This window comes from Solenopsis invicta, chromosome 3, assembly GCF_016802725.1.
Source record: "Solenopsis invicta isolate M01_SB chromosome 3, UNIL_Sinv_3.0, whole genome shotgun sequence".
NCBI lineage: Eukaryota > Metazoa > Arthropoda > Insecta > Hymenoptera > Formicidae > Solenopsis > Solenopsis invicta.
The window spans coordinates 28,361,504-28,388,334 of record NC_052666.1 but is presented as its reverse complement, the minus strand read 5'-3'; the positions used below and the strand labels follow the sequence as shown (position 1 = coordinate 28,388,334).

The 26,831-nt window shown below is 38.4% G+C and overlaps 2 protein-coding genes across 2 annotated transcripts; one reads left to right on the top strand and one right to left on the bottom strand.

Moving 5' to 3' along the window:
• The first annotated feature begins 297 nt into the window (after positions 1 to 297).
• On the top strand, positions 298 to 4,241 carry LOC105193627. The gene is made up of 3 exons (XM_011158152.3): positions 298 to 429; positions 2,326 to 2,688; positions 2,808 to 4,241. Exons 1-3 carry the CDS (start codon positions 369 to 371, stop codon positions 3,116 to 3,118), a joined length of 735 nt encoding a protein of 244 aa, XP_011156454.2. The 5' UTR covers positions 298 to 368; the 3' UTR covers positions 3,119 to 4,241.
• Positions 4,242 to 15,792: 11,551 nt separating this feature from the next.
• LOC105204807 (protein big brother) lies at positions 15,793 to 26,798 on the bottom strand. Its single transcript, XM_011174024.3, has 3 exons — positions 26,302 to 26,798; positions 24,279 to 24,470; positions 15,793 to 16,420 (listed from the first exon to the last, which is right to left on the bottom strand). The coding sequence occupies exons 1-3, from the start codon at positions 26,476 to 26,478 to the stop codon at positions 16,007 to 16,009; spliced, it is 783 nt and encodes a 260-aa protein (XP_011172326.1). The 5' UTR covers positions 26,479 to 26,798; the 3' UTR covers positions 15,793 to 16,006.
• Positions 26,799 to 26,831: the final 33 nt, after the last annotated feature.

Genomic DNA, 26,831 nt, shown 5'->3' with positions numbered 1-26,831 from the left:
TTGACATCCTGTTCTTCTTTTTTGATAAAAATAAAGGATATAAACGTGTTCCATTTGAACGCTCACGCGTGGTAAACTTGATTCTTTATCGCTTGTTATATGTGGAAGGAAGATAGAATGAAATTTATAACGCGAGAAAGCCCGAATAAAGTATATCTCGGTCATTTGAACGTTTTCGATTATAGCCTATATACACAAATGGCCATGAATACGGAATGTAATTATAGTTATAAAAAAAATTAGCAATTTAAATGAAAGAGAAGATGCGTATATATAAGCTCGTTTACGTTCGCATGCATCAGTCTTGATACACATTTAGATCGTTCCACAGCGCTGTTAACATCATATTATTCTCTAATAGTGTAAAAATGCAAAAGCTTTATATTTGTATATTTGCTTTTGCATTTGTAGCTGTCACAGCGGAAATACGTAAGTAAATAAAAAGTATACATATAATTTTCTATTATTATATGATAACGATTCTTCCTACTCGACTTAAAAGATTCTACTTTAGTTTACTCTAAAGACATGGATATTTTTTATTTATTAAATATGCAAATAAATTTGGCCTTTTTTTTACAAAATTAAGTCTTTATTTAAAAAAAAATTAATAATAATAAACGTCAATTTTCAAAATATTCTGTATTATTTTTTATTACTTTATTCCATCTGTTGGGCAGCTGATAAATTTTTTCTCGAAAATAGTGATTTTAAATGCATAAAGTTATCGGTGCGGTTTTGAACTTTTTTCACACTTTTAAAGAATGTATCAGCCATGTGATACTGGAACAAAATAGATAGTAATCAGAAAGGCTAAGTTCGGAGAATAACCGCATGAAAAAGAAATTCTAACAAATAAATAGTGTCCTTCACTCCTTTTGCGACGCGCAACGTTGTCGTTTTCCAAGATGACATGTCACGTTTCATGGCTAGTAAACAGTCTTTTCCTCTCTACTTCGTCGCTCAAACTGAGTTATTAGTAATATTTAGCATTAATTATTTTGCATGTTATAGCAATATATTGTATCTATCACGTCTTTTATATCCTACCAAAAGACGTTAAAACTTTTTTTCATAAATATTTGGTTTTACAATCGATGTCGGTGATTGACCAGGATCAATGTACGATTTTGTCCTTTTAGGTTTGTCATACAAAAATCATTATTCATTGCTAGTATAATTCTGTAAAATTCCTTTTCTCTGTATCTTGTTAGCAAGATAATCATCGTGCTCGCTAAAATCTTTGGAATGAAATCTCATTCTTTTGGAGTAGAATCTCACTCTAAAAAATTGAAAATCCGGCCATTTTTGGCTGGATTTTTACGCCAAAGAATTTAGAAAATGTTTAGAGATTATCTTCTGCTTGTTCTCCGGGCTGAATTCGTGCTGAATCTATAGATTCAGCTTTTGTATTTTTTTTCAGTTTATATTAAAAAATGGAAATTAATTGCCGAGTACTCCTAGTCGTAAGGCAAGCTCATCTTCAATCTGAGCGAGATTTTCATCCTAGAATTTCTAAAACTTCCCGTCTTCAAATTCTTTGGACGTACTTGAATATTCTTTATCAGTAAAACAGAAATTGCCACTTCGAAACTTTTGGTACCACTTTTTACAGTTAACTTCTTAAATGTTACGATATCTTTCTCCAAAGCTTAGCGAATTATATTTGCAGCCTCGGCAGCATTTAATTGGAAAGCAAAAAAAAAATGGAATGTCTGATCAAATTTACCAAATTCAATTATACTTTTGTGATGTTATGTTGTTAGCTTTGTCAAGCTATTAATGTATTTTAAATCTTAAGATTAACACTTCAAATCTCGGAAAAAACAGTGAGAAGATATTTGTATTTAATCCAAAGTTATGATTGATTGAAGATAAAGGCACTAAATTTATTTGCGTACTTAATATTGACCTAATGGCTTATGTCAGCTTTAATTATAAAAGTTTAAAATCTTTTAAAAATTAATTAAATTTTTCTACAAACATGTTTAAAGCAGCTATATTTCACAAAGCTATTAAAATAAGTAATTCTCGCTTTCTCTCTCTTACACACACACACACACACACGCACGCACGCACGCACGCACGCACGCACGCACGCACGCACGCATGCACACGCACACGCACACGCACGCACACATACAATACATATTGTGTTTATGTATGTGTGTAAAGAGAGAAATATTTAGCAAACATTGATGAATTAATATATTTAAGAAAATATTGTCGTTATTTAAAAACATTATTTGACGTATTAAGTTAGAACTACTTTCACTGACAATTTTATTAAATATACTATTTCATTATGATGAAACCTCTTTGCAGCTTCCTTCATTCACGTATGCGGTCGCAGAAACCCGAAAATCGATCAATGCATTTTGAACAACATTGATAATTTGAAAAGTAAAATCTGCAAAGGAATACCAGAATTAGATGTTCCATCAAATGATCCATTTGTGATTGACGAACTAGCTCTTACCGATACACCTGACATAAAATTATATATCAGAAATGTGCAAATATTTGGTCTCTGTGATTTCGAGATAAATGATTTTAATCTGAACTTTGATATTCTTCATTACAATTTTGAAATGGTATTTGACCAGTTACGAGCAAACACTACTTATGACTTTAATATACGTTTATTAGTTCCCGTAGCACATCGGGGACAGCTTTACATTACTTCAGGTATGCAACAAAAAAAATCGATTCTTTATTAAAATAAAATATTAAAAAAAACTTATTTCAATACAAATGATACAACAGTGAATATAATTTCAAAATTATTTAGTTGTGTATTTTTATAGATAATGTAAAAGCAAACGTAACATTAGACTTCAATATAATAACCAAAGAAGACCAAAAATATACGTACTTGAGAAAGATAAAAATAAATCTTGACGTAAAAGGATACGTCGCCAAATACGATCCGGAAGACGAGCAAGCTAATGATCAATTGCATAAAATTATTCGTGACTTTATTGGGAGGAATCAAGAAGAGATTATAAGCAGTCTTAAACCAGCGTTAGAAGAGACAATTGCTAAACGAATCATATTCCTAGCTAGTAACATAGTTAAACATTTTACTTACGACGAGCTCTTTCCCGATCGAACATAAATTAATGGATATTATAAAATCTTATAATCTTATCCATTAACGAAAGACTTAATCTATTTTAATACACTATGTTATAAAAGCATCATTAATGATCATCATTATAAGAAAAATCTATAGATTAATTTATAAGCAGTCTTAAACCAGCGTTAGAAGAGACAGTTGCTAAACTAATCATATTCCTGGCTAATAACGTAGTTAAGCATTTTATTTACAACGAGCTCTTTCCTGATCGAACATAAATTAATGGATATTATAAAATTTTATAATTTTATCCATTAACGAAAGACTTAATCTATTTTAATACATTATGTTATTAAAGCATCATTAATGATCATCATTATAAGAAAAATCTATAGATTAAATCTATAAATTAAATCTATAGATTTTTTTTATAATGATGATCATTAATGATGCTTTAATAACATAATGTATTAAAATAGATTAAGTCTTTCGTTAATGGATAAGATTATAAGATTTTATAATATCCATTAATTTATGTTCGATCAGGAAAGAGCTCGTTGTAAATAAAATGCTTAACTATGTTATTAGCCAGGAACATGATTCGTTTAGCAACTGTCTCTTCTAACGCTGGTTTAAGACTGCTTATAGATTAATTTATAGATTTTTCTTATAATGATGATCATTAATGATGCTTTTATAACATAATGTATTAAAATAGATTAAGTCTTTCGTTAATGGATAAGATTATAATATCTATTATAAGAAAAATCTATAGATATTTCTTCATAACCTTCATTTCCAAGATATTTAAATCAGAAATTTGAAAACTTGAGATAAAGCTACAAGAACTTGAGATAAAGGTAGCGTCTCGACAATGTCAGTGTACATAATTACAAAATATTAACTTAAATCTTTTTTATGTACTTGGCGTCGCGATGCTACCGCATCATTTAATTTTGAAAAAAAAAGACAAGATAAAAAGTGTAGAGTAACATTATTGCAAGGTAAAAGAAATTAACCTCATAGTATCTCTTGAAATAAAAGTTTGGCATAAAAGATTCGAATTGGAAAGTTCTTGGTACGCTTTAAAAAATTTCGGTGTTACATTTTAAAAGTTATTTCTCGTTTGTAACTCTCATAATAAACATATTTCACTGATATATCGATATTATTTAGAACATATTTGATCCCTACAGACAATCCCGTTTCCACCTGCTTTACGTTTCCACCCTGTTTCTCTCCACTCGTTTTTTTACAGCGTCACGTGTTACACTCGTCGCGGTAAGGCGCATAATTTCCGCTCGCGCGTATTCAAATTCCGCGCGCAATCCCGCCCCCGTTAAATGCAAAACAAAACGCGCGGGTTGCATCGAGGGCTGCGCGTCCGCGAAAAACCATAAATCACGATAAAGGGGCCGCACGTGCAGTCTCTCCCGCGCGAGAAACCGACTAGGAAAACTATTAACACCCTGTAACGCGCGTAGAGACAAGGGATTAAAGGGACGAGATACGCGATTCAAATGAGGCTTGCATGTGTTACCGAAGCTCGAGCTCTATGTTCGATTAGCTATTTAAAAGCATACCGATATTGAAATGAGAGAGAACAGTTTGTAACCAAAAGAATAATAATTTATGTAGCGATATAAGTAAATAAACTTTTGAAAAAATTGAGCAACTAAAAATTCGCGGCAAAAGTTTATCGCAAAACAATAAATGGAATCTTCTGAGAAAGCTTGTTAGCGTGTATTGCGATGTGCATACGATTGATCGAACATTAAAAATAAATTAACGAAATGTATCAGCAAGTTAGTGCTAATCATCGGGAATCACCATATGGCGAATTAAGCGCGTTAAAGGAGAAATGCTTCGGCGTATGGAGAACGCGTTGGTCCTGGAAGCACCTGACGGAATAATTCATGGAAATAGAGGCTCGACAATTAGGTAATAAATAGTCGGAACACCCAGCCAGGCACCCCGTACGCCTACCCCTCCATCGCGTTTCGCCACGTCGTGCTCGTTGAAATCGACAGAGGAGTGAATTAATAAAACGACCCCCGGCTGCGTACGTGCGACGTCCACGTAAATGTGTGCGCGCGCCTCGCCGCGCAGATGTGCCCCTCCGCGCGGCGCGCGCGCACGCCGAAGGGCGCGTTTCTTTTATTTTATTGCCGAGGGGGTTAATGGAATAGTTTGCATGCCCTGAACAATCAACGCGCGGGGATATTGCATTCCTCCTCGGCGAGGACCACCGTCCGTGTAAAGGCTGACAGGAGATGTTGATAAAACGCCCGCGTTTCCTTAGCTCCGGAGGTAATTAATCCGCGTTCCTTCTGAGAAGATGTCAATCGGAATCTTTATATAATTCGTATAGTACCTGCTGATTAACACACACCTTAATAATATAACTAAGTAATAGTTTATTATGACAAAACGTGCAACCCCTTAGTCTTGTCGTGACAAAATCGAGAATAGCCTTTAGCTTTAATTTTATTTTCTGTGTATATAATTTTGATTTATTCTTGATTAATAAATCTTTCCGATTTTATTATCAACATTTGTCGTTAATCAGATAATTGGTTTCATTCTTCTTGCCACCATTCTTCTTGCCACGTAATTTTATTTTTATTAAATTAAAGGAATTGTTATTAATTAAAAGCATGAAAGTGTTTGTCATTCATTATGATGTAAATTAAACGAGAAATAATTGCGTGTTTCTGTTGCGAAAGAGGAAAGATCTCTCATTACGTTGAAATTTTCCGTCAAATCGCAGCGAATGGGGAGTTTATAGAAAAAAATTGAATTTCATCAACGAAAACTGACGCGATCGTGTTCATTAAATATAATGCAGTGTCGGCACAATGCGCGACGACAGCTTTTTTTTCTGCGACCCGAGGCTCGTACCGGGGCTCGTACAGAAGCGACACAATGCAACCGGGTGGAAGAAAAAAGGTCTCGTCACCTACCAGCGCGCCGCGTGAGATCGCAGATTCGAAAAATCTGGGCTGCCATTAATCGTTCCTTCGTAGCGACGCGACGCCCTTCGCTGCTGCGCGATGACACGCGTAAATCTGTCGCTAAACGACTTCTTTAACTCGCGAACGAGTGTGCGCTCGTGCGAGCCTCGATCTCACGCTAAATCGACATCGTTGCGAGCTGTCATCCGTAATGGAATCGGTGCATTAGTATCATTTAATTCGCTACTTAAAAAAAATTACAATAAGCGTAATTTTTTTAATAAGACAAATAAAAATTGGTTTGTTTATTAAAAAAAACTATAAATGTAAAGAAATTTATTTGATATTAAATAATATTTCTGAAATATCAAAAATGGTTATATGTCCACTCTTAATAATATTTGAAAAAGTAAATAATATATTATTTACTTTAATATTTTAAATTATCGGAAATATTATAACTTTGACATGTAATAATTATAAAGTTATAATTATGAATACTTTATGCATAATAATACACATTAATTTTTGATTACAATAGTATTCGTAGAAAATTTCATATTATTCCACGAATATACCACAAATATTATGTAAAAACGGACGTATAATATTCCCATAATATTAAAAAATACTCAATAATATTCTCGGAATATTATTTTAATATTATTTTAATTTTTAATAATGTTCGTATAATATTCTAGGCTTATTGTGTGCTTTTAGGATTCTATCACTAAAAAATTATTAAAAATATTAGTAATTATATAATTTTTGTAAAATATATTAATAGTTATTATACTATTAATAACTATTATTATAATATAGAAAGTATTAATAACTACTATCATTACAAATAGTACAATTATTATTACTAAAATACTACTGTCATTTATTTAAAAAGATTAAATTCGCTTTTTTATTCGCCCATGTTCTGCGGATCAACCCGTTGTTTCACTTGAGGACGCAACCCCTCGCGATCCTTATTAGAAGGATACGCGCCGACTTGAATCTCGGATTCTCCCGCGGGCTCCGCGCAGTGGGGTCCGCCATAAGTGCGTGCGCTCGGCAAATCGCACCATCAAGCGGAGACGATGACGCATTGAGCGAAGGCGGTCGTCTGTGAAACGCATTTAGCTTGTTGGTACACAGAACACGACGGGCGAGTGATGCCGTGTCCCGGCGCTCTGTGCATTGTACGGACGCATTATTGCACCGACGATAGGACGTGTGCAAGTGCGTGTCACGATCGTCGAGAAGCCGCCCGTCATTTTTGGAAATCGTTTTCCCGAAAACGAGAGAAATAAATTTATGTCGTAACAAATAGAATGAGATAAACGCAGACGGCAAATTTACAGCCATGTAAAAGTGTAGACGATATTATATTTCAACGTAGCAAAGAGTGAGAAATACGGAATTAAATTGAAAGATGCAAGAGAATTGTACAAAGTGAAAGCAAGTTACATAAAACGATTAAAATTTACTTTCTTAATAATTCTTGTTTGTTTTGTTGTACAAAGAAAGAAGAAGAAAAGATTATTTTTAAGTGACTTGAAATTCCGTCCTTCCATCTGTTTGCCGCTCCTTTCTACTCCAATGGAGCAAGAAAGGACTCGCGTAATCTGGCACCTGCGTTTTATGTCATTAGACGATTACGAATGTATCATGCGCGTCCTCCACGTGAAGGATACAATCCCATAACCTTTTTCCCTTTTTCCCTCCCTCCCGCCCCTTCTCTTTCTCTCTCGCTCTCTTTCTATCTGCTCTTTTGCCGGCAAAGAGATCAAATTCCACTCGAAGTCCCCCATGAGCTCTTCTCGAAGGCGATCCTTCAGGATCTGACAATGAGACCGAGTCGTGGAGTGGAGAGAAAACAGAATCGACAGCAGATGCGAGCCTCTATTCTCGACTTGTTCTGTCAAAACACGGACGACGTTTATAGGTATAGCGTAACGTGGCGAACGGTGTGCGCGAGAGCATGAAGAATGGAGAGAAAAGCAGAAGTGTTTTCCTCTTCGTGCCCAGAAGCTTAATTTATATTTATCGAGCGACGCGTGCTTCTCATCGCTGTGAAAAGTACGAGAAATTAGAGCCTCCCGTACGAACGGGCCAGTAATAAATCACTTCCTGCATCGAAATTCGACGGTTTGTTATATTTCCTGTTTCGATATTTTATCACGTTCAATATTCTTGCAAAAATAAAGAAATTGTTTAAGTAATTTGAATTTCCCAAAATTTCGGGGACTTTTTTTAACATTTTTAATTTTCCAAATTTAGCCCCATAATATTTATTTATTTCTTTTTATATTTAAAGAATCATTTAGCATATTTAACTGGATCATTTTTCATCTTAATATTTTATTTTCTTCCTAAAAATAAAATTGTGCAGAAATGAAGATAGCCTTTAATTGCAATTTCTTTTGCATGAGATATGCGTGACGTTCGTAGATATGCTCTTTCAGAGCAACGATGACACATTCGATTATCACAGTTCGACGAACGGGCCGATCGGTGTCGCTATAAATTATCAAGTCGAAAATGCGACTCCGTGCCCTCCCTATTATGCAAAATCACAACAACGACGGGGTCGCTTTGCCCACTTGAAAGTCGGTCGGCTCCTCTCGTCGGGCCCCGAAGAGGCTTCCGAGAAGGGCGAGAGAGAGTCATCAATTACGATTGGGAATAAATCGAAGGCAGATGCGGCGATTGCCGGTAGGGCCCGTTCCTCGCGGCGGGTGACCGGTTCCTCGTGACCCCCCCTGTGGACAATACGTCTGTTTTCGGCAAGTATAAAGCGATACACGAGCCCGAATACGAGTGTCACCCTCCGACGCGCGAATTTCAGATTCGTTCTCGTTTCATTGCGATGCCTTCAACATGGATTTCTTTCCAAGTGACAACTATTTCTTTCGAGGCGGTAGCTTTCGAGGCGGTAGCATGTGACAATTTCCTTCCAAGTGTCTTAATTTTGTCGCAAATAATTTTTAATTATATTTAGTTGAAAGCAGCGTGTGAAACGTGTCGGTATATAACTCTTCGGGGATTCGACAAATTGAAGGAAATTTTATATTCAACGTTCAACTAAAAAAAATCGACATGCATTTTTAGCAAAATTATTCCGTGTGGATGGAATCCTAAAGTTCGAATCTCGTTACTTGCCAATTATTATTAAATAGATAATAACGAGATACATGCATTTTATTTTTTTTTTTAATTAATTTTTTAAATAATTTCGAATTAACTCTCGTTACAGAATTAATTGATTCTTTCATATAAATCGCAAAGGTCGATTCTTACTTCGGCAACACTAAAATTAATTGCGAGAGGCGGTTGAAAATTATCAGGCCGGGGCTTATCTGTCGAGTGTGGTTCCTGTGCAGTTGCTTTGACAACTTAATAAAAAATAATCGGCTACTCGTGTTAGTACATCGTAACGAGGTACGCGATAGCTTTTATCTGCAGACCACAGGAAGCCGGTAGCGGGTCCAACGATAAAAATCCTTCGCGAAGCCCAGCGAGACGTGAGAATGTTGTCGATTTAACGCGTTAAGCTACACTCGTGAGATATTTTTATCTGTCATGGATAAAAGAATCACGTAACACAAAGGGATATAAATGTCGGAGATATTATTCTCATTATACAGGATTTAGATCCTCCAAAGGGCTTAAAAGATCAAATCTTTTCGTTTCGGAAAGGTAGCGTCTTGAGTTATTCAATTCCAAAAAAAAGATAAGTATACAATAATAGCAAGTATTGAAAATGACGCTACTTCCAATAGACGACTCTGATTTCTTGTTTCTCAAATTGCAGTGCCTAAATTTACCAGTGGTTTTGATTCTCTCGCCGCTCCGTCAATTTGACTCGACGCAATAAATTTCAATTTTCCCGTTGCTGTGTCGTATCGAGTAAAGTCTTTCGTATCGAATAATCGCGAAAGGTTACACCCTTCGCAGGGTCACACGATACTGTCAACGAACGAGACGAAGATGCTGAAGGCGAGAGAGAGAGAGAGGATGGGGCTGCCCTTCGTAGGGCTTCTTATAAGAATTCATTCGCGCCGGAATGCACGTCGTCATCGTGTTACACTTGCTCCGAGTTTCGCGCAAATGTAAGAGAAAGAGAGAGAGAGAGAGAGAGAGAGAGAGAGAGAGCCCGTCTCGTTTCTCCCGTCGAACCGGTTTCTATTCGTCCTTAAATCGCGCGAGTTGATGCGCGTGTTTCGCCCTTTCGTCTCCTCCGTTTATCGAACGATCCCGCGTCGTTTGAAACAATAAAGCCGATTCGACAGGGAGATTCGCAGATCCGATTTAGCAGGGTCAGGATAATGATCCCGGATTGCGCCACGCTTCGACGCCCACGGCGTTATTCCTGCAAGGACGACGGAAGGGATCCCTCTCCCGCTCTCGCGTTACGCAAATACGCACAGGATTAAGGTGCATTAACGTCGACGATCGCGTCGTATGTTTCAATCGTGTCGCGATTTAATCATCACGGACGACCGACAGTCCCGAATTAATCAAACGGTGAGATCAATTCCCGAGAATTATCAGTCTGGATCGTTTTCATCTGTACATAGACACCAATCGATTTTGTGAAAGCTTTAAATACTTCCGAACACTTCCAAATATATATTTCGGAAGAATAAGATTTTAACATGATTCTCTCTTTTCCGGAACTTTGAAAATTTTCACTTTAACTCGAGACCGACAAGTAATATTCTCCGATTGAAAGGTGTCAGATGTTTGAGGTTACTATATACATAAATAGTTCACACTAATAGGTTCAACAATGATTTTGCTTTTTGGGAGATATGAAAGCCCTTTTGAGTCAGCCTTTTAAATAGGCCAATTGTTACAGGGACTTCAATTTCTCGGCCGTACTTCGAGTAGCAGCCAACACTTAAGGGAAAGTACACCGAGAAATAATTAATGGAATCTAGGATCGTTTCACTTCGTTACGAACATTCCTAGGTATAAGACCGTAGTCAGGGAGGTGCCAGAGGATGCCCGGCACCCTCTAACACCTTCTTTTGGCACCCTTTAAACAGAACGAATAACGACTAATGTGTCTTTACACAATCTGTCGCATTTTTTAATGTTAAGAGTTTATTATTGTATTTGTATGCATAAATGCAATGGAAAACGTTTTTTTGTTTATACATAGATATAATGCATTGTTATTTTGTTTTTGTAATTTTTATATTAATATATTTTATTTTTTAGTTTTTTAAAAAGGCTTTAAATTGATATTCTAAAATGTTATTTCGATTAAATTGTAAGCACCCTCTACTTTTCCCCCAGACACCCTCACAAAATTCGTTCTAGCTATGGCTCTGCTCAGGTAGAATAAAACATTGCATCCACAAATATTTCATGCTATCCGAGATTGTGCATCGGAAACCTTGATGTTTTTCATGTGTCTATTACCGGAGGCTACTAAACTATCGTTGAAAATAATTTTATAGGTTTCGAAAGTCCTTTTGAGTTATTCTCTTAAATATGTCAAGGTACAAGGACTTGAATTTCTCGGTCATACTTTGAGTGGTATCCAAGGACACTTAATAGAAAGCACACAGGGAGACGACAAATGGAATCTAGGACCGTTCCACTTCGTTACGAACATATTTTTAACAAAAATGTGTTTTAAGCAGTTGATTATTTTTACAAGTTACGACAAGTTCGTTCTAGAATGCAGAAACATCACATGACTGAGCGAGAGATATTTAGAATCATTTTATTCGAGGTCGCGCTGTATTCATAAAAAGTTCACGCTTCGATTAGCAGGCTCAACAATGATTTTGCTTTTTCGGAGCTGGAGGTCCCTTTATTCCGAGACTTTCCAATTTCTCGAAGCATATTTTCAGTAGCAACCAAGGGCACTTGAGGGAAAGGACACGGGGATGATAAATGAACGATTCTGAAATCGTTTCACTCCGTTGCACGCGTGGTGCTTTCCTTCGGGATCTTCGACGTTTCTCCTCGCTATCTACTTCCGGAAAAAGGTACAAAGGCGTGCCATTTTTGCGTCAAGGTAAATTATTTTCAACAGTACCATACAAGAACAGGCTAAAATGTTTCGTCATGCTTTAATGGGTCATTGGCTGACTGACCAACTCAGGGTGTCCGCTTTGCCTTTCCTCGTAGCAACAATTCGATGAAGCTGATCGTAGATTTCCTTGACCTCTGTGAAGTTGACTCTCTCCCCCTTTTCAAAATTTGAAAAAAATAAGCACAGTTCCAGTTGCCCCTCAAAGAGTTCTAGAGTTCTTGATCGATTAAAAAAAGAGTTCCGTTGATTAAACCAATAAAAATACCATTTGAAAAAACGGGGGGGGAGGCCAACTTCACAATTTTGCAACTTTAAAGGGTTACAACTTTTTTGTTGTCAACTTTAGCACGTTTTCGATAGAACTCTTTGGCGGGCTATCAGAACTCTAAAGAAATTGCAGAATTTGCAAAAAAAAATTGTTTTTTTAATTTTCAATTCCCAATTTTTCGAAAAACTGGTATTCGGCCACGAGTTCTGATAGCCCCCTAAAAAGTTCTAACGATAATAACGGAAGCGCTAAAGTTAAAAACAAAATAGTTCTTGAACATTCAAAAAACAAAACAACTTCACAGAGGTATTTCCTCGGAAATCGAGTTACATGAATGACGCTACGATCTCTTACGAGCGAGCTCCCTAAAAAGTATTTATTTCTGCACGTGAAAGAAATATTAAGTTGAAAGAAAAATACGGGAATAGATTAAATCGTACTGGTCTTTAGAAATCTTCTTAATATTATTTGTATTAATTATAATACATAATGAGAACTCGTAGAATAACGGGACGATTAGAATTACGGCAATTATTACTTCGTATCGGTTAATACCGATCAAAATCTGACGGGTAAAATTAACAACTACCGATGTGACCGGGGAAAATGCGTTATAAACTATACGCGCGTATCATTCCATAATCTTAATATATTCTTCACGATTACACACAGGATATAACGGTGTTAGCGGAGAGGCAGGTCGAAACAGCCGGGGAATGCGACGCAAATGATATCTTTAATATATAAACTCTTTACAAATATGTACAATGTAACAAAAAAAAGTTTCCTCCTTACGACGTATTGCGTATTCAACTTAAACGTGAAGTGCAAGCAGACGTAACGATTCGACAGTGATTCATCATACTCGTTAGCCGTACGCACGGGAATCATCGTGATTCACGTATTCGTCACTGCCGTTCATCGTTCAATGTCCGATGACATCGGATGCTTTCCATTTAGTGACACGAGCGCCCTTCTATCTTCGTTACTCGTTAAATATCAAAAAAGATGAGACGACGCTCGTGTTCGCTTTAATTTAAATGGGAAGCACTCATTATTACCGTTGGTGCTTCCGCGATTGGTTTACAATAGGTGTAGTAAGCCTTGAGCTATAAGAAACTGACCAATCGATTATTCTTTTCGCATTCGATTGTGATTGGTTGATTTCTTAAGGCTCATTATGCCTGCAGACACATACGAAATTCACGATGATCATTCTCGCACGAGCAAAAGCGGACGCGGCGATTTCGCCTTCTCGCAGTGGAAGACGATTGAAGATACGATACCTACGAGTCGATCTACAATAGGTGTAATCAGCCGTTCGACTGTGATTAGTCAATTTCTTACGGCTCAAGCTTCTTGCTAAAGCTATTATAGATGAGTGGCCAATTACTCATGTCGCCGATTGACTAATTTAATATAAAATTTCCTAATTGGTGGATCCAATGGAAAACTCCAAGCACTGATCACTGTGAATGACTGTGGTCCATCGCAACGTAGCCAAACGGGGTGCACCCATTGTAGATTAATCCAGAGAGATCTTCAAGTAAGAGATTGGACACTGCTTACAATTAGACAACTTTTGATTGATGCGCTAACTGATGTTCAAGACGCGATGTTAAGATAAAATGAGGTATAATGCATTAGATAGAATGAGATGCATCTTTGTCCGTTATATTTACACCCGGTGTCTCTTGCTTCAAGATCTCTGCGATACTTTTAATTTTCTTTTTGTGTGTTCCAGTAGTTACAAAATTTACATTTCTTCAACACAGAGTGTTCTCAAGTAGAACAAAAAGAGTCGCAATAACGTCAAAATGAGATCAAAGTGAATTGTGATTGACCGAAAATGATTGACTTTCAACAATCAGTTTACAATCATTTTGATGCCATGATGGTGTTTTGTTCTGCTTGGATTATCACATGTTAAAATTTCCGTAATTAAATATTAAATTAAAGAAAAATTTAATATGTCTATACACGAAAAGATAAATTTGTGGTAAAGAACATCAATATCAAGATCAATAAAAAAAAAGTGAATTTAACACTTGATCTCAAAGACATGCCAATATCCAAAATTTCTGACGCGAAGATACCTGTTTTGCGACAGAATCAGCGCTGTTATTGTCGTTCTACGACGCGACGCAATGAAAATCACGTTAAATCGGCCGTTCATGCGGCCGACGAATTTGCATGATCAAATTGTAAAATGCACGTGTTACAAGCGCTTTAATCATCGAGCGATTATATGACAGATCAAATGCGTATCGTTTTATCGTCGCAAAGTGATGCGTGCCAATGCCCTTGAGCCTCCTTCATTTCGGAGTTTAACACGCGTGGAGCATTCGATAACCGAGACGATTCAGTATCGGTTATACATACGATATTAAATGTGGTAAAAAACGGCCGGAAAGAATCGGATTCGAAATACATTAAATGTAGTTATTAAATTATAGTTACACAAAGTATACAAGTTAAATATATAATTACAGCTTTATATGAAAATATATAAATCCATAATTATATACTATTATATATCCATAAGTATATAATAGTTTTTTTTTGTGTAACTGTAGGTCAATTTTAAATATATCTATATGTAACTTCGCGAAAATACGACTTCTTCCATACTAAAATCCAGTTAAATACAAATCGACTAACATCAGCAACACCCATCGAAATAATGACCGTGCATCAGCCGCCCGATCGAATGTATGATAATGCGGGTGGATCAAAACCGTAGCAAGAGTATAGGCGAACAGTTTACTCGACGAACGATTAAATAAATAATGTCAACCGATGGAAAGTGCCGGATCCACGCGAGTCCGAATTTATGGAGCAATCCGTAATAACGCTCCGCGCGGTCCCGAATAATTTTCCTATCGTGCAAGAGGGGATTCTGGGATCCCATTTTCTCTGCGACAATGCGGAAATCGATTTCGTCAGTCGATTCGCTTGACGACAGGAAACGAAATCCCCTTTGCCTTTCGCGAGACGGTATTTTGCAATTATATAGAAATGTATTTAAAATTGACTGTGGACCTCGGTGAAGGCTGGTTAACGCTGCGCTAACACAACCGTGTTGAAAGCACGCTGTGAAAAGCGAGTATCGAGATGGTAGGAAGTGTCACGTAGTCTTTTTTTTTTCGAAAACCTGCCGATCCTTAGAGTAATGTCCGCGTACCACGAATCCGGCGACGATAACGGATATTCAAGCCATAAGCTGCGCGACGCGCCAAGCAAATAAACAAGTTGTGAAAATGCAATTTTCGCAACTTTCGAATTTGTTGCCGCAGGTGGTTCGACGTAACGCAGATTAATAGCGAGAACTGCGAGAAAAATGATTTTCCACGATTAATATCACTTGAATTTGATTAGCAATCTTTTCATCGCGGATCAGGCAGAATTGGCGTACCGCGACACGCTCGCAGAGCAACGAATTCACGACACGCTCGCAGAGCAACGAATTCACGTCGCAGAACAAACGAATAAACTGGCATCGGTATCAACGTCGATATCGTTCCTCAAGAAATCGTGCCGCAATCTCGTATTCGCGCTAACGATATCATCACAAAAGATCAAAAGAGACCTATCGTCAAGAGAGACAATCTCGTCGTCGTTTACCATCATCGCAGGCAGTCGGAGGATCTGCGCAATGAGCCTCAGTAGGCCCGCAGTCGCACCTCCATCTCGGGATCCTGGCGGTGCGGCAAGTGGGGCTCGATGCCGGTCGCGGTGGCACCCGTGGCGCCCGCACCGCCCACGTGCCGGCTGTGGTGGCCGTGATGGTGATGATGGTGGCTGGCCGCGTGGTGCGTGTCGTGATGATAATGATGATTTAGGTGGGGTGGCTGCGCGGCCGACGCCGGCCCACCCCGGTAGGTCCGTTGCTTCTCCTCGAAGTCGCGCAGCCGTTGGTTGTAACGCTCGAGCTGGTCGCGCAGCAGTGCGTCCTCCTCGGCGGCGTGCTCCTCGTCGTACTCGAGGCAGCCGACGCCGTCCAGCCGTTCCAGATCGATCCAACCACGCCACCTCACGCACACGCCGTTCATGATCAAGTGCGAGCGCAAGTGTACCTGGAACATCGCCGTCGGGGCGAACGTAATGTTATGGCGTATCGTTGCTGACATCGTCACACGTCACACGTCACATATCGAACATCGCTATTATGGATCCTGATGAACGCTCGGGATGCTCTTGGATGTTCTTGGATGGGATCGGTGGAGAGCTTGATTTAAGGTTTCGATGGTTTGGCGAAGCTAAGAGCGCAAGAGAAAATCGTTTTGCGTTCAACGTCTTTTGTAGGACGTAGGATTGCGTGGAAATGAGAGCAAGATCGCTATCGCGTGTATTATAACAAATAGAAAATAATTAGCAGTTTTGTTCTCAGTTGCGCGACGTCGTATATATAGTCAATTAAATACATTGGCGAAAAATGTTCAATTTAATTAAATATTACACTCAGGGTTAGGTAGTGACTAATTAAAAAAGTTAAAAATTTATCTATGTAAAAAAAATTATAAACTAATTAATTATAGTTTATCTATACTCAAAACAATTATCATATGGATCATCAAACAAACTTAATATTTTCTTTGTAAATTAAGGTTACATGAAGTAACAAAGAAATACATTTGTACGTGAGAATAAATTTTTTCCTTTTACATAAATAAACTTTTAATTTAAAAAAAATGTTAATAAATTAAAGTTTTTGTTTTTCAAAAATAACTAGTTAAAATTAAAAATTAAATAATTTAATATTAATTAAATAAAGTTAAACGTTTTTAACTTTTTCTAACTTTATTATTAAACTCTTTACTTTTTAATTACTACCCGATTCTGAGTGTAATAATATTTAAATAATTCAGCATTTTTCGCCAACGTAATTGATTAAACCGATATTAAAGTTTCCAATGTAACAGAAATACAAATCTTTGTCGAGACGGAAATAGAGTGTTGCTGATCGAACGTGTTGCTCTTCCCCGAAGAACGTAGTCAGAGACGGCTCTAATAAGTACGAGAAAAAATGACGAGGCGCGTCTCGATAGCCTCCCAAAAACCGTCATCGGCCGCTCGTTTCGCTCACGGCAATCTTTGGATCTTCTTTTTTGCGAAATATCCATGTCGGCGTGGGTTGCAGGAGGGCTCCATTACCGTGCCACGACCCGCAAGTTTCAATCACGCGCGCGCCTCCTCGTTCTTTCCGTCCCCCTTCCTCCACCGTGTCCGACAACGGCGAACGTTCCTTATTTCCGGAGAACGATTACGCAGATTGGAAGGTACGAGGAGGCCTCGCGGTCCGTTCCGAGATGAAGGGAGAAACGAGATTGAGAGAGAGGCCAGACTACGTTCCTCGTAAGAAGTCAATTACGAGCAGAAGTAACTCTCGCGTCGACGGCGCTTGCACAATCCTCGCCGTAAAAACCGTCTATTATTATCTCGCATATTTCGACTCGTTGCAATCTTTATGGGAGATTGGAAAATTTTGCTAATCGTGCGTAATGAATCTTAAGATATAATGTTGAAGAAATTGCAGAAATTTCGTTTAACACATAGTCGTATTAATTCCTTTTTTATCATTTTATCATCCTCGTTATATGTATTTATATCGCAACGTGACGAATAAAAAGATAATACAATACAATAAATGCCGAAAGTTATTTTACATGCAATTTAACATAATGCATACAATGTTAACATAATATAAAAATTGTTTGGACAAATTTATTTATCAGAAATGAAAAGAAAAGAGGGAAGAGAGAAAAATTATAAAAATATAAAATCATACGATCTCGATCTTCTGGGCGTGTCTACCTGCGTTATTTTCCTGGCTTTATTTATGTCCACTAATTAATCCGGGGATTCTGCTAGGCGGTATTTTTCCGAGTAAAGTCTAATGGGGGGCTCTCGAAAAGCTGACGATTACCGGGTTCTGCGCCGACGATGCAACACGGTGTTATTTTATTTTCTGGCAAACGACCCGACTTCCGGTCCCGCCACGGAGCCCAGATATTATTACGAGGTCAAGAACGCTCGGGGAAAACCAGTCGAGACCAGTGCTTGTGCGATCCCGACGTAACGGCGACACGCAATCAACGAAATGAGTCAAAGATCTAAACGATCTAGACTCCGCGTGTGTGATATCTCATTTCCATATTTACAATCAAGTATTTTACTACGAAATTCGATAAATGACGTTATGGAGATGACGTTACGCAGAAATTTATATCACTGATGTACATACACACTGAGAGAAAAAATATCGTAAAACAAAAAAAATGATTTACTCGGTAGGTAAATAGCTGATTGATTTGTAGTCAAGTTAAAACTGAATTAAAATATTTATGTAAATAAAATGAAGAAATAATTTTTAATCAAGTAATTTTTTTTCTTGCAGCTTAGGAAATATTTATTGTTAGAATGTTTCTTTTATATTCAAGATAACCCAAATTTTTAAATTTAAGAGAACAACTGAATTAAGTTCAATATTTAGCTTATTGTAAAATCGTTATTTAAATGTAAAAATTATATACCTAAGTAATATGTTTATTTACTTAAAAGTAAATATTTTTAACTTAAACTGAACAAACAAATACTTGCATAAAAATAAATGGTTTTAAGAAAATGTATTTTTTTTATTAAAACAATTTTTTCTCTCACTGTCAGCTAAAATATGTTGTGTATCGTATTTCAATATTATTACGCAATAAATTACATTTATAATATATAAATTTTTAATAAAAATATATATTTATACATTTTTAATTTTGTAAAAAATAAAGTCTCCGAATGACAAGTTTTATAGGGAAGTCTTATTGTCTACTATTTTCTTTTCTCCTACGTCCTGAGGTGTTGAATTTTTGTATAATGATTTAGTACAATGATAGATTTTATTTATAACGCAATTACTTCGGAGTGAGATTCGCGCGCGCACGCGAACGAACGAATGAATGCTCCGGCGGTGGTACAGATCGACGTTACATCTCGTTACATTCTTTGGCACAGCGCTTACAGCTGCGTCGTCGACAATGCTCCGCGGGGCGCATTTTTATGCAGTAATAATCGAGCCGCGGGGTGCGACCACGCGGGGTCTTAAACGCTTCCCGTAATCGAATCGCTCGCGGCCGCGCTGCTCTCAAAGAGAACTCGAGTCCCCGCGTTTCCGTGTCTTTTGAAAAACTGACGTGTCAGGAACGGAGCAACCGTTTGTACATTGAAATTTAAAAAATTGCAGTACATAACAAATTAACTGCGTTAACAAACTGAACCTCCTGCATACTTTCATGATCTCAGGACGTTCTTAACGTTCTTATCTCGCGGCGAGCGCGAGGCGATAAGAGCAGTTCCTGGCAGTCCCGAGGCAGAGTGTTCCTCTTTCGCGCAATCTTATGCATATTAATGCGCTTCCAGATAAGGCGAAGCGGACTTATTACGCGTTAAACGTTACGCGCCACGCGTATTAACATAAGTATGAAACACAAGCGGGAAAAACGTCTGGTCTCTCGACGCAAGAATATTCCATAACGCACGTGTCCTTTCCCGTTTCCTCGTAAGGACATCGCGGGCTCTACTCGCATCACATTAATTTTCAGACCGCAATCTTGTTTATTCTTTCTATTTTAAATACAGTGAAAAAAAGAATAGTTACCAAATATTAACAATGCCTATTGAGTTTGGTTAATAATCAGAAACAGTTTTACTTTCCTGAATTTTTAGCAAGTATTAACAAATTTAATAATATTTACAAAAGATTTAGAAAAGTAATTTATTTTCGGTTATATTAATCAAACATTTAATTCGCGTTATTTCATTCAGCATTTGGTAGCTATTACCAAACGCTTTCTTCAATATAGCGAAACTCATTTGTACTAAACGTTATTTATGTAACACAATTTCAAGAATTATTTATATAACATTTAAATAGTAATATATTTATTCATATATATAATATATTAATATATTTATTTATATTTATTATTTGTGATATACTATAAAATTTTAAAAAAACATTACTTTATGTAAAATTCTCACGGGTATTCTTTCAGCAATTAAATTGAAATCGACAAAAAGAGCGTGCACAATTGGTTTCCTTATAAATCGCGTGCTTCAGATCGCAGTAACGTGCTCTGCGCTTTCGTCATCGCGGATGATATCTCAGCTTTGAATCTCTCTGGCATCGCGGAACGAATCGTCGGGACATGTATATTCCGAGCGGCAGCAACGAGACGCGCAAAAAGTCGTCACGACGAGGATCGTCGGCGAGGAGAGGAGTGGACGACGTTATACTACGTCGTCATTAGTCATCGCCGTGTCGCCTTCCTCGTTCTCACGAGGAAAGAACAGTCGGAAACATTTGTTTTTCTCCTTCTGCGCACGGGCGTGACGATCATTATCGTCGCATAATGGTCGTAATAGGCGATATTTAAACTGTAACGCGCCGCCAGCCGCGTAACCCTTTCTGATTTGCATTAGCGAGCGGGGAAAAAAACGCAAGAGTGCGGGGAAAGAGAAAGAAAGCGACGTGGCGCGGCGCCCCGAGAAAAGGGGTGAAAAATCGGCGGCAAGGGCGAGCGGAGAACACCTAAATGCCCGGAGACAAACGACCGGCTATTCCGCCGGTCCTTTTGTTTCTCGATGGGCGTCGCCAACGGCGCCTTTTTGCGCCACGTCCACTACGCACCAGCGGGGCCCGTGAAAGCCCCGGGAACATCCGTCAATGGTACTGCGGTAAAAAGGACGCGACGCGTCAGGAGCATACGGTCAGCATCCTTTGTCTCTCGCTCGGGTCCAGTTCTACTAACGTTTAATTTTTACGAGCAGGATGCGCACAATATGTGCAACACTTTCCGAGCTATAAATTCTACGATCCTTAAGGCAGTGTGCCTGGACGAAGAGGAAGAGGCCGACCGCTGCCGGTCTCTAAAGCTAAAGGATTACAAACCGTCGGACTACCTCGTCAGGAGGTCTAAAAGTAACCGAAAGATAATTCGAGCTTTTGAAATTCTGTAAAATTGCTTACTTTTCCTCACAGCGTTCTCTATGATTCCAGTTAAACGTCTCTTTGCTCTCTTTAGTAGCTAATTTTTCTGCTCGAAGTTCACAAGATTATTTTTCTATCTCGGAAAACGCAATTTTGGAGTCGATGCCAGATCGATCGAAGCTAACGTCGCGATAATATTAATTTTCTTCTTTCTCGATCTAACGCTAAGATTCGTATCTATTTCATAGCTTTGTTATTACGCGGATCAAGCCTCTCTTTCTCTCTTTCTCAGTTCGATGGGCAAAGGGTTAATAAAAGCGTCGTCATTATCGGGCACCGCACGCGTTCTCTCTATCGCGCGTTTATCTCGATCGCGAATGAAATCTCTCTCTCTCTCTCTCTCTCTCTCTCTCCCTTAATTATTACGTCGCCCGGCGAGGCACGCCGGTGGACACACAATGCAACGCGGGCACGTGTGGTCGCGCGCCGGCTCTTTATTCCTTCACTCATTGTCGATTTAAAACAAAACGGAGGCCGCGGGCGTCCCGTAAACAACGTGTGCGCAGGATCTAATGAATCGCTTCCGTTCCATTTCATTCCACTCGCAGAAGGAGAGAGACAGAAGAGACCGAAAGTAGAGCAAAATGCTAAAAAAATACGGGAGTCGTAACGGAATAATGTAGTAAATACAGAGATACGATAAACGAGGATTGCATTCAGCATGAAATATTTTCAATGCTGTAATAAAAAATTCCGAGAAAAAAAGATGGCAAAAAAGAAGAAATTATTCTGTGAGAATTCCAATTTTAGAAAAATGGAAATGTTCTCTCAATAACTAGAATTTCATTTACATAAGATGGATAAACTGTGGAAAGAAATATGCGCATAAACGCAGGAACTGGAAAAACCTGGAAAAGAACGTGGCAACCACGCAGATTCAGCAGGTTACTAGGACTTTTCGGTCGACCTTTGCGAGAAACAGGAAGATTTACGAGCCATTATATACCATGTGACTGGCGGAGCGGCTTCGAGGCATCTGGCAGCGTTCAACGGATTTCTAGAGCGCTAATTGACGCTGATGCCCACTAATAGTAACGCGGCTTTTAGTTTTCTATCGTTTTACGAGTTATGACAAAGTGACGCGAAGGGACGTCCCTCGGTTTCGAAGGATAATTCGAGTCGGAAGCGCGAGATTTATTTTATCCCCTCGATTTGTGATACGCGATGATGAATAATTAAGCTTTGAATGTAGGACTTCCTTTACTTCTCATTTAACAGGAATCGAAACGAATCACTTGTACTGGAAGCGCAGAAGTTTCGAAAAATAATGTACAAATTTTATATCTGAAGATGGATTTTTCATAATTTTTCATAATACGAATTGTATGAGAAGTACAAATTTATAATATATAAAATACCAATAATTTAATTGTTTCTTCAAAAATAGAAAAATTGACTTTTCAAAATAATAAAAAGAGTAGCGAAAAATCTAGAATGTTTTTAGACGTTCGCGAAAAGGTCAGCGCGCGCATTTTGCAAAATGGCGTCGCAACGACGCCGCTATCGATCGCGATGGCGACGCCGAGAGGCGTCGGCCGCGGCGCCGGCGTATACGAGATTGATATAATCGGCGACCTAAAGCTCGCTTTTGTAGCTGTAGAGTTAAATTAGCACGATTGAAAAATTTTGGATCTGACATCTGATATAACGATTTAAGTTATTTTTCCATGCGATCGTTCTAAGCGCTACGTATACGTAACCATCGTTTGAATCGACCTTCGATTTTTGACTGATTTTCAACTCGCTTCATGGCGACCAATTCGTATTTTCGATACGAAGATAAATTGGGCCTGTGACTTTAACGAGACCGGACCCCCGCGGAGGGGGCCCAGAATTTCTGGGGACCGGATGTGAGGGTGACACGTCGGCGCCATTGTTCGAGAAGTGGCGGCCAGATACTGGCGGATACTAAATTACGCAAAAGGTTGCGTAGCAGCTACGCCTAACGGCTCCTAATTTGCCCATAGGAAGAACCAATTACGACCGCACAATTGCTTTCGGAAACCACCGTTTCGAGATTCAAGCTGTCGAAGTTTGAGTCTCACAATAAGAGAAACTATTCAATACAGGGAGTCCGTTCTTTTGTCAAGTTTGCGGAATTCGACAGTATCTATGAATTTTTCGCGAAAGTAATCCAATTGTCCGAAGCGATTGAGATAGTTATTAAATAAAAAAGCACGCCGCTCTAAAATTCTCGGTCTTTTAAGTTCGAAGCCGACGCTTTTTGTTTTTTAAGAAACTCTTTTGCTGCAGGCTTTCGCGCGATATAAATTTGTATTTATTTTAAACTGCATTTAATTTTTTATAAAAATATTTATAATGGAATTAGAATTAGTTTTAGGTTCTAATGGGCGAATGATTGAAAATCGGTCGTGCTTCATTGGGAGGATGTGATCGGAATAAAGTTCACGATGATAATCCCCTACAAGCGCTACAATATAATTTAATATTAAATAATATTCCTGAAATTTTATTAATATTATTTAATATTAATAAAAAATAGTTACATGTCTGCTCCTGATAATTAAATATTACATGAGAAATAAATAATATTATTTACTTGAATATTTTAAATTAACGGAAATATTGTAACTTTTTTAAATATATTTATAACTTTAAAGTTTATGATCATTTTATGCATAATAATTTACATTCATTTTTTACCACAATAATATTTGTAAAACATTTTCATAATGTTCCATACAATCTTCCATATAACATTAATACAATATTCCAATAATATTAAAAAATATTGAATAATATTCTCGGAATATTATTTTAATTTTTAATAATATTCGTATAATATTCTAGGAATATTGTAGCGCTTATAGGGTGATCGGGATAAAGTCCACGATGATAATCGAGGATGATCTCGAAAAACGGTGTCCACTTACCTTGCCGTGCTCCTTGTCGAAGTCACAGTCGTTGGGATCGACGGGGTAGTTTCCGGATGCATTGCCAAAAACAAGCTGGAGATTGGTGCCCGTCGCCGCAAACGCGATCTCCGTGTGGCCTTCTCGACAGCCATTTTGGAAACGTACTTGACGCTCTTCGAGCGGTCGGTCTCTGTAACCAGTGTATCTCACCTACAAAAGAAAAAGCAAAAGTATCTATTAGCTACACGCGTGGTGTAAAGAATTTTTTATATCCATAAGGAATAGCAAAGTGCAAATAACAAGATTATCAAGGTGCATTAAAGCAAATTAATTTGAATTTTAAAAGATACGCGCACCATTTGCGTAATGTTTCCGCGAACGGCTAATTTTGTAAAAAAAAAAAATAAATAAATAAAATACGGATAATCGATTATACGATATCGTAAACGTCACGAGTGCGGATCAAACGTTGTAATTTATCGACGATAAAAATAGTGGCTAATATTTTTAATTTTCAATAATTTCCTAACGATTATCAGATGGAAGCTCGTCGCTATCAGAATGCCAACAAAAATCTGAATGCCGCTTTATTGTTGCCTCGATAATTAATCGAACCAATTGAGTCATCTTGACGCGAATATTCGTGGAGGTAACGCAACAAATTCTCCGACCGGATTCTTTCTCACTTCGAAAGTTTCTCCTGATTCACGGAGATTGTTAAAAGGCAAAATGAACGTAGAATACTAATTCGCTGCCTGTGGGTGATCCGCAGGTTGGACAAATTCGAGGAAAGGACGACATTCCTACGGCATCGCATCGCGCATTTGTCGGCGAGCGACGGGAAAACCTTTTACCGTCTCTGTCACCGCGCATTGCGCCACGTAACTCGAAAGACATTCCTCGATCGAGCTATCCGATCGAGATTAATCAGCGAGTAATAATAAACAAATTAAATCGTCGATTTCAAAACGAAACGATCGACTAGTTCCTGGAATTGATTTCATAGCGTGATTACACGATGCAATTACGATTAAACGTCGATATAAACTTCTCCGTTTCGCATTATTATTTATTCATCTTCTCACCGATGTTCTTTGAAATAATTTTGAAAATAAAGTTCGAGGGCCGTTACGTAGAGCTGCCGAGACGCTCGTACCTGGCGTTTACAAACAGAATCCTATTCGTGACGTCAAGGACGATAACCGTGCGATGTAGGACATCAAGGACAAAAACTTGCCAGTTATCTCGATATAAGGATACTCGTGATGCCTTTTTCCGTTTCTTCGCGTGCACATACATTTATACTTTTAACGGTATATCGTGCAACGTTACCCGCATGCTTATCACGATGAGAGTGTTTCCTCTTGAAAACGTTAATGGTCTCTTACGTATTCAATACGTGCGTACTTCACACATCCTTCCGGCGCAACGCGCGCGCCCACTCTTCGGATTAAAAATATTACCGTAATAATTTGATCCTCGCCCTCGCACGCGCGCGCGGATTCGAATGTATTTTATTAATTAACTGACGGAGATTTTTTTTTATTCTATGAAAAACATGAAAAACACGATTCTGCTAAAGTACCTAAAAATTTAAGGAAACTGGATACAGATCTGTAAAGTAATTTTGTTAAGTCATCAAAATAATTATATTGGACTTCAAACTGAATCGCTGGAATGTCAACATTTTTTGCACAATTATTTCGTGATGGTACAATAAATTAATTTTCAGGTTTGTATCCGGCTAAATATTTAGATACTTTAACAAGATAGTTCTTTTTGCACAGAGATGTCGAAAAATGTGTCGAACCGCGTACGGATTTTAATATGTCGACTTATTTTAATATTACGTTTACAATTTATTTGCACTTGACTCACATTTACTCTTCTTTCCTACTTATCAAATTGAAATTTCTCTGGGTAAAGACGGCAATTGATACAGATCTCTTATACAAATTGAATCGCAACTCTTCCGTATCCGAGCGTGATCTTTTTCAACGCCGGTGAGTTCGGTGACAATCTTTCTCCGTGACAAACTCACCTCGCTCTCGCGGCTCAGTCTTCGAAACAATTCGTCGCCCTCGAATTTCGTTTTCTGATCGGGCACGACGCGCGGCATCTTAAAGACGAGCCGGGGCGGCCGGGGTTGTTCGTACAGACCCATACCGTCGAACGGCAGCACGCCCACCCCCGCGTGCTCGCTCATTGCGTGCATCATCTTCGTCGCCGCGGGTTAACCGGGCCTCCTGGCTGACACTCTCTCTTCCTCCTTCCTCTCGCGGTGAGATCAACGGGATCGCGGTTATACGTCACTACCGATACTACCTCCCGCGGTATAAACGAGAGCTTTTCGAATGAAAACAGAGAGACGCTCCGAAAGTATTCAGATGACGAGACAAGAGATGTATTTTGTATCCTCCGCGGCGAGCGTGATTCACCACGCTCGATCCACCGGATAATCTCGAGATGACACTCTCGCCAGCGACGACACGCACGACGTGGTGCCTCAGTGAAGACTGGGACGAAAAGCGCGCGGAGTATCCCCCACGCGCCGGGTCGCGCTCGCACACC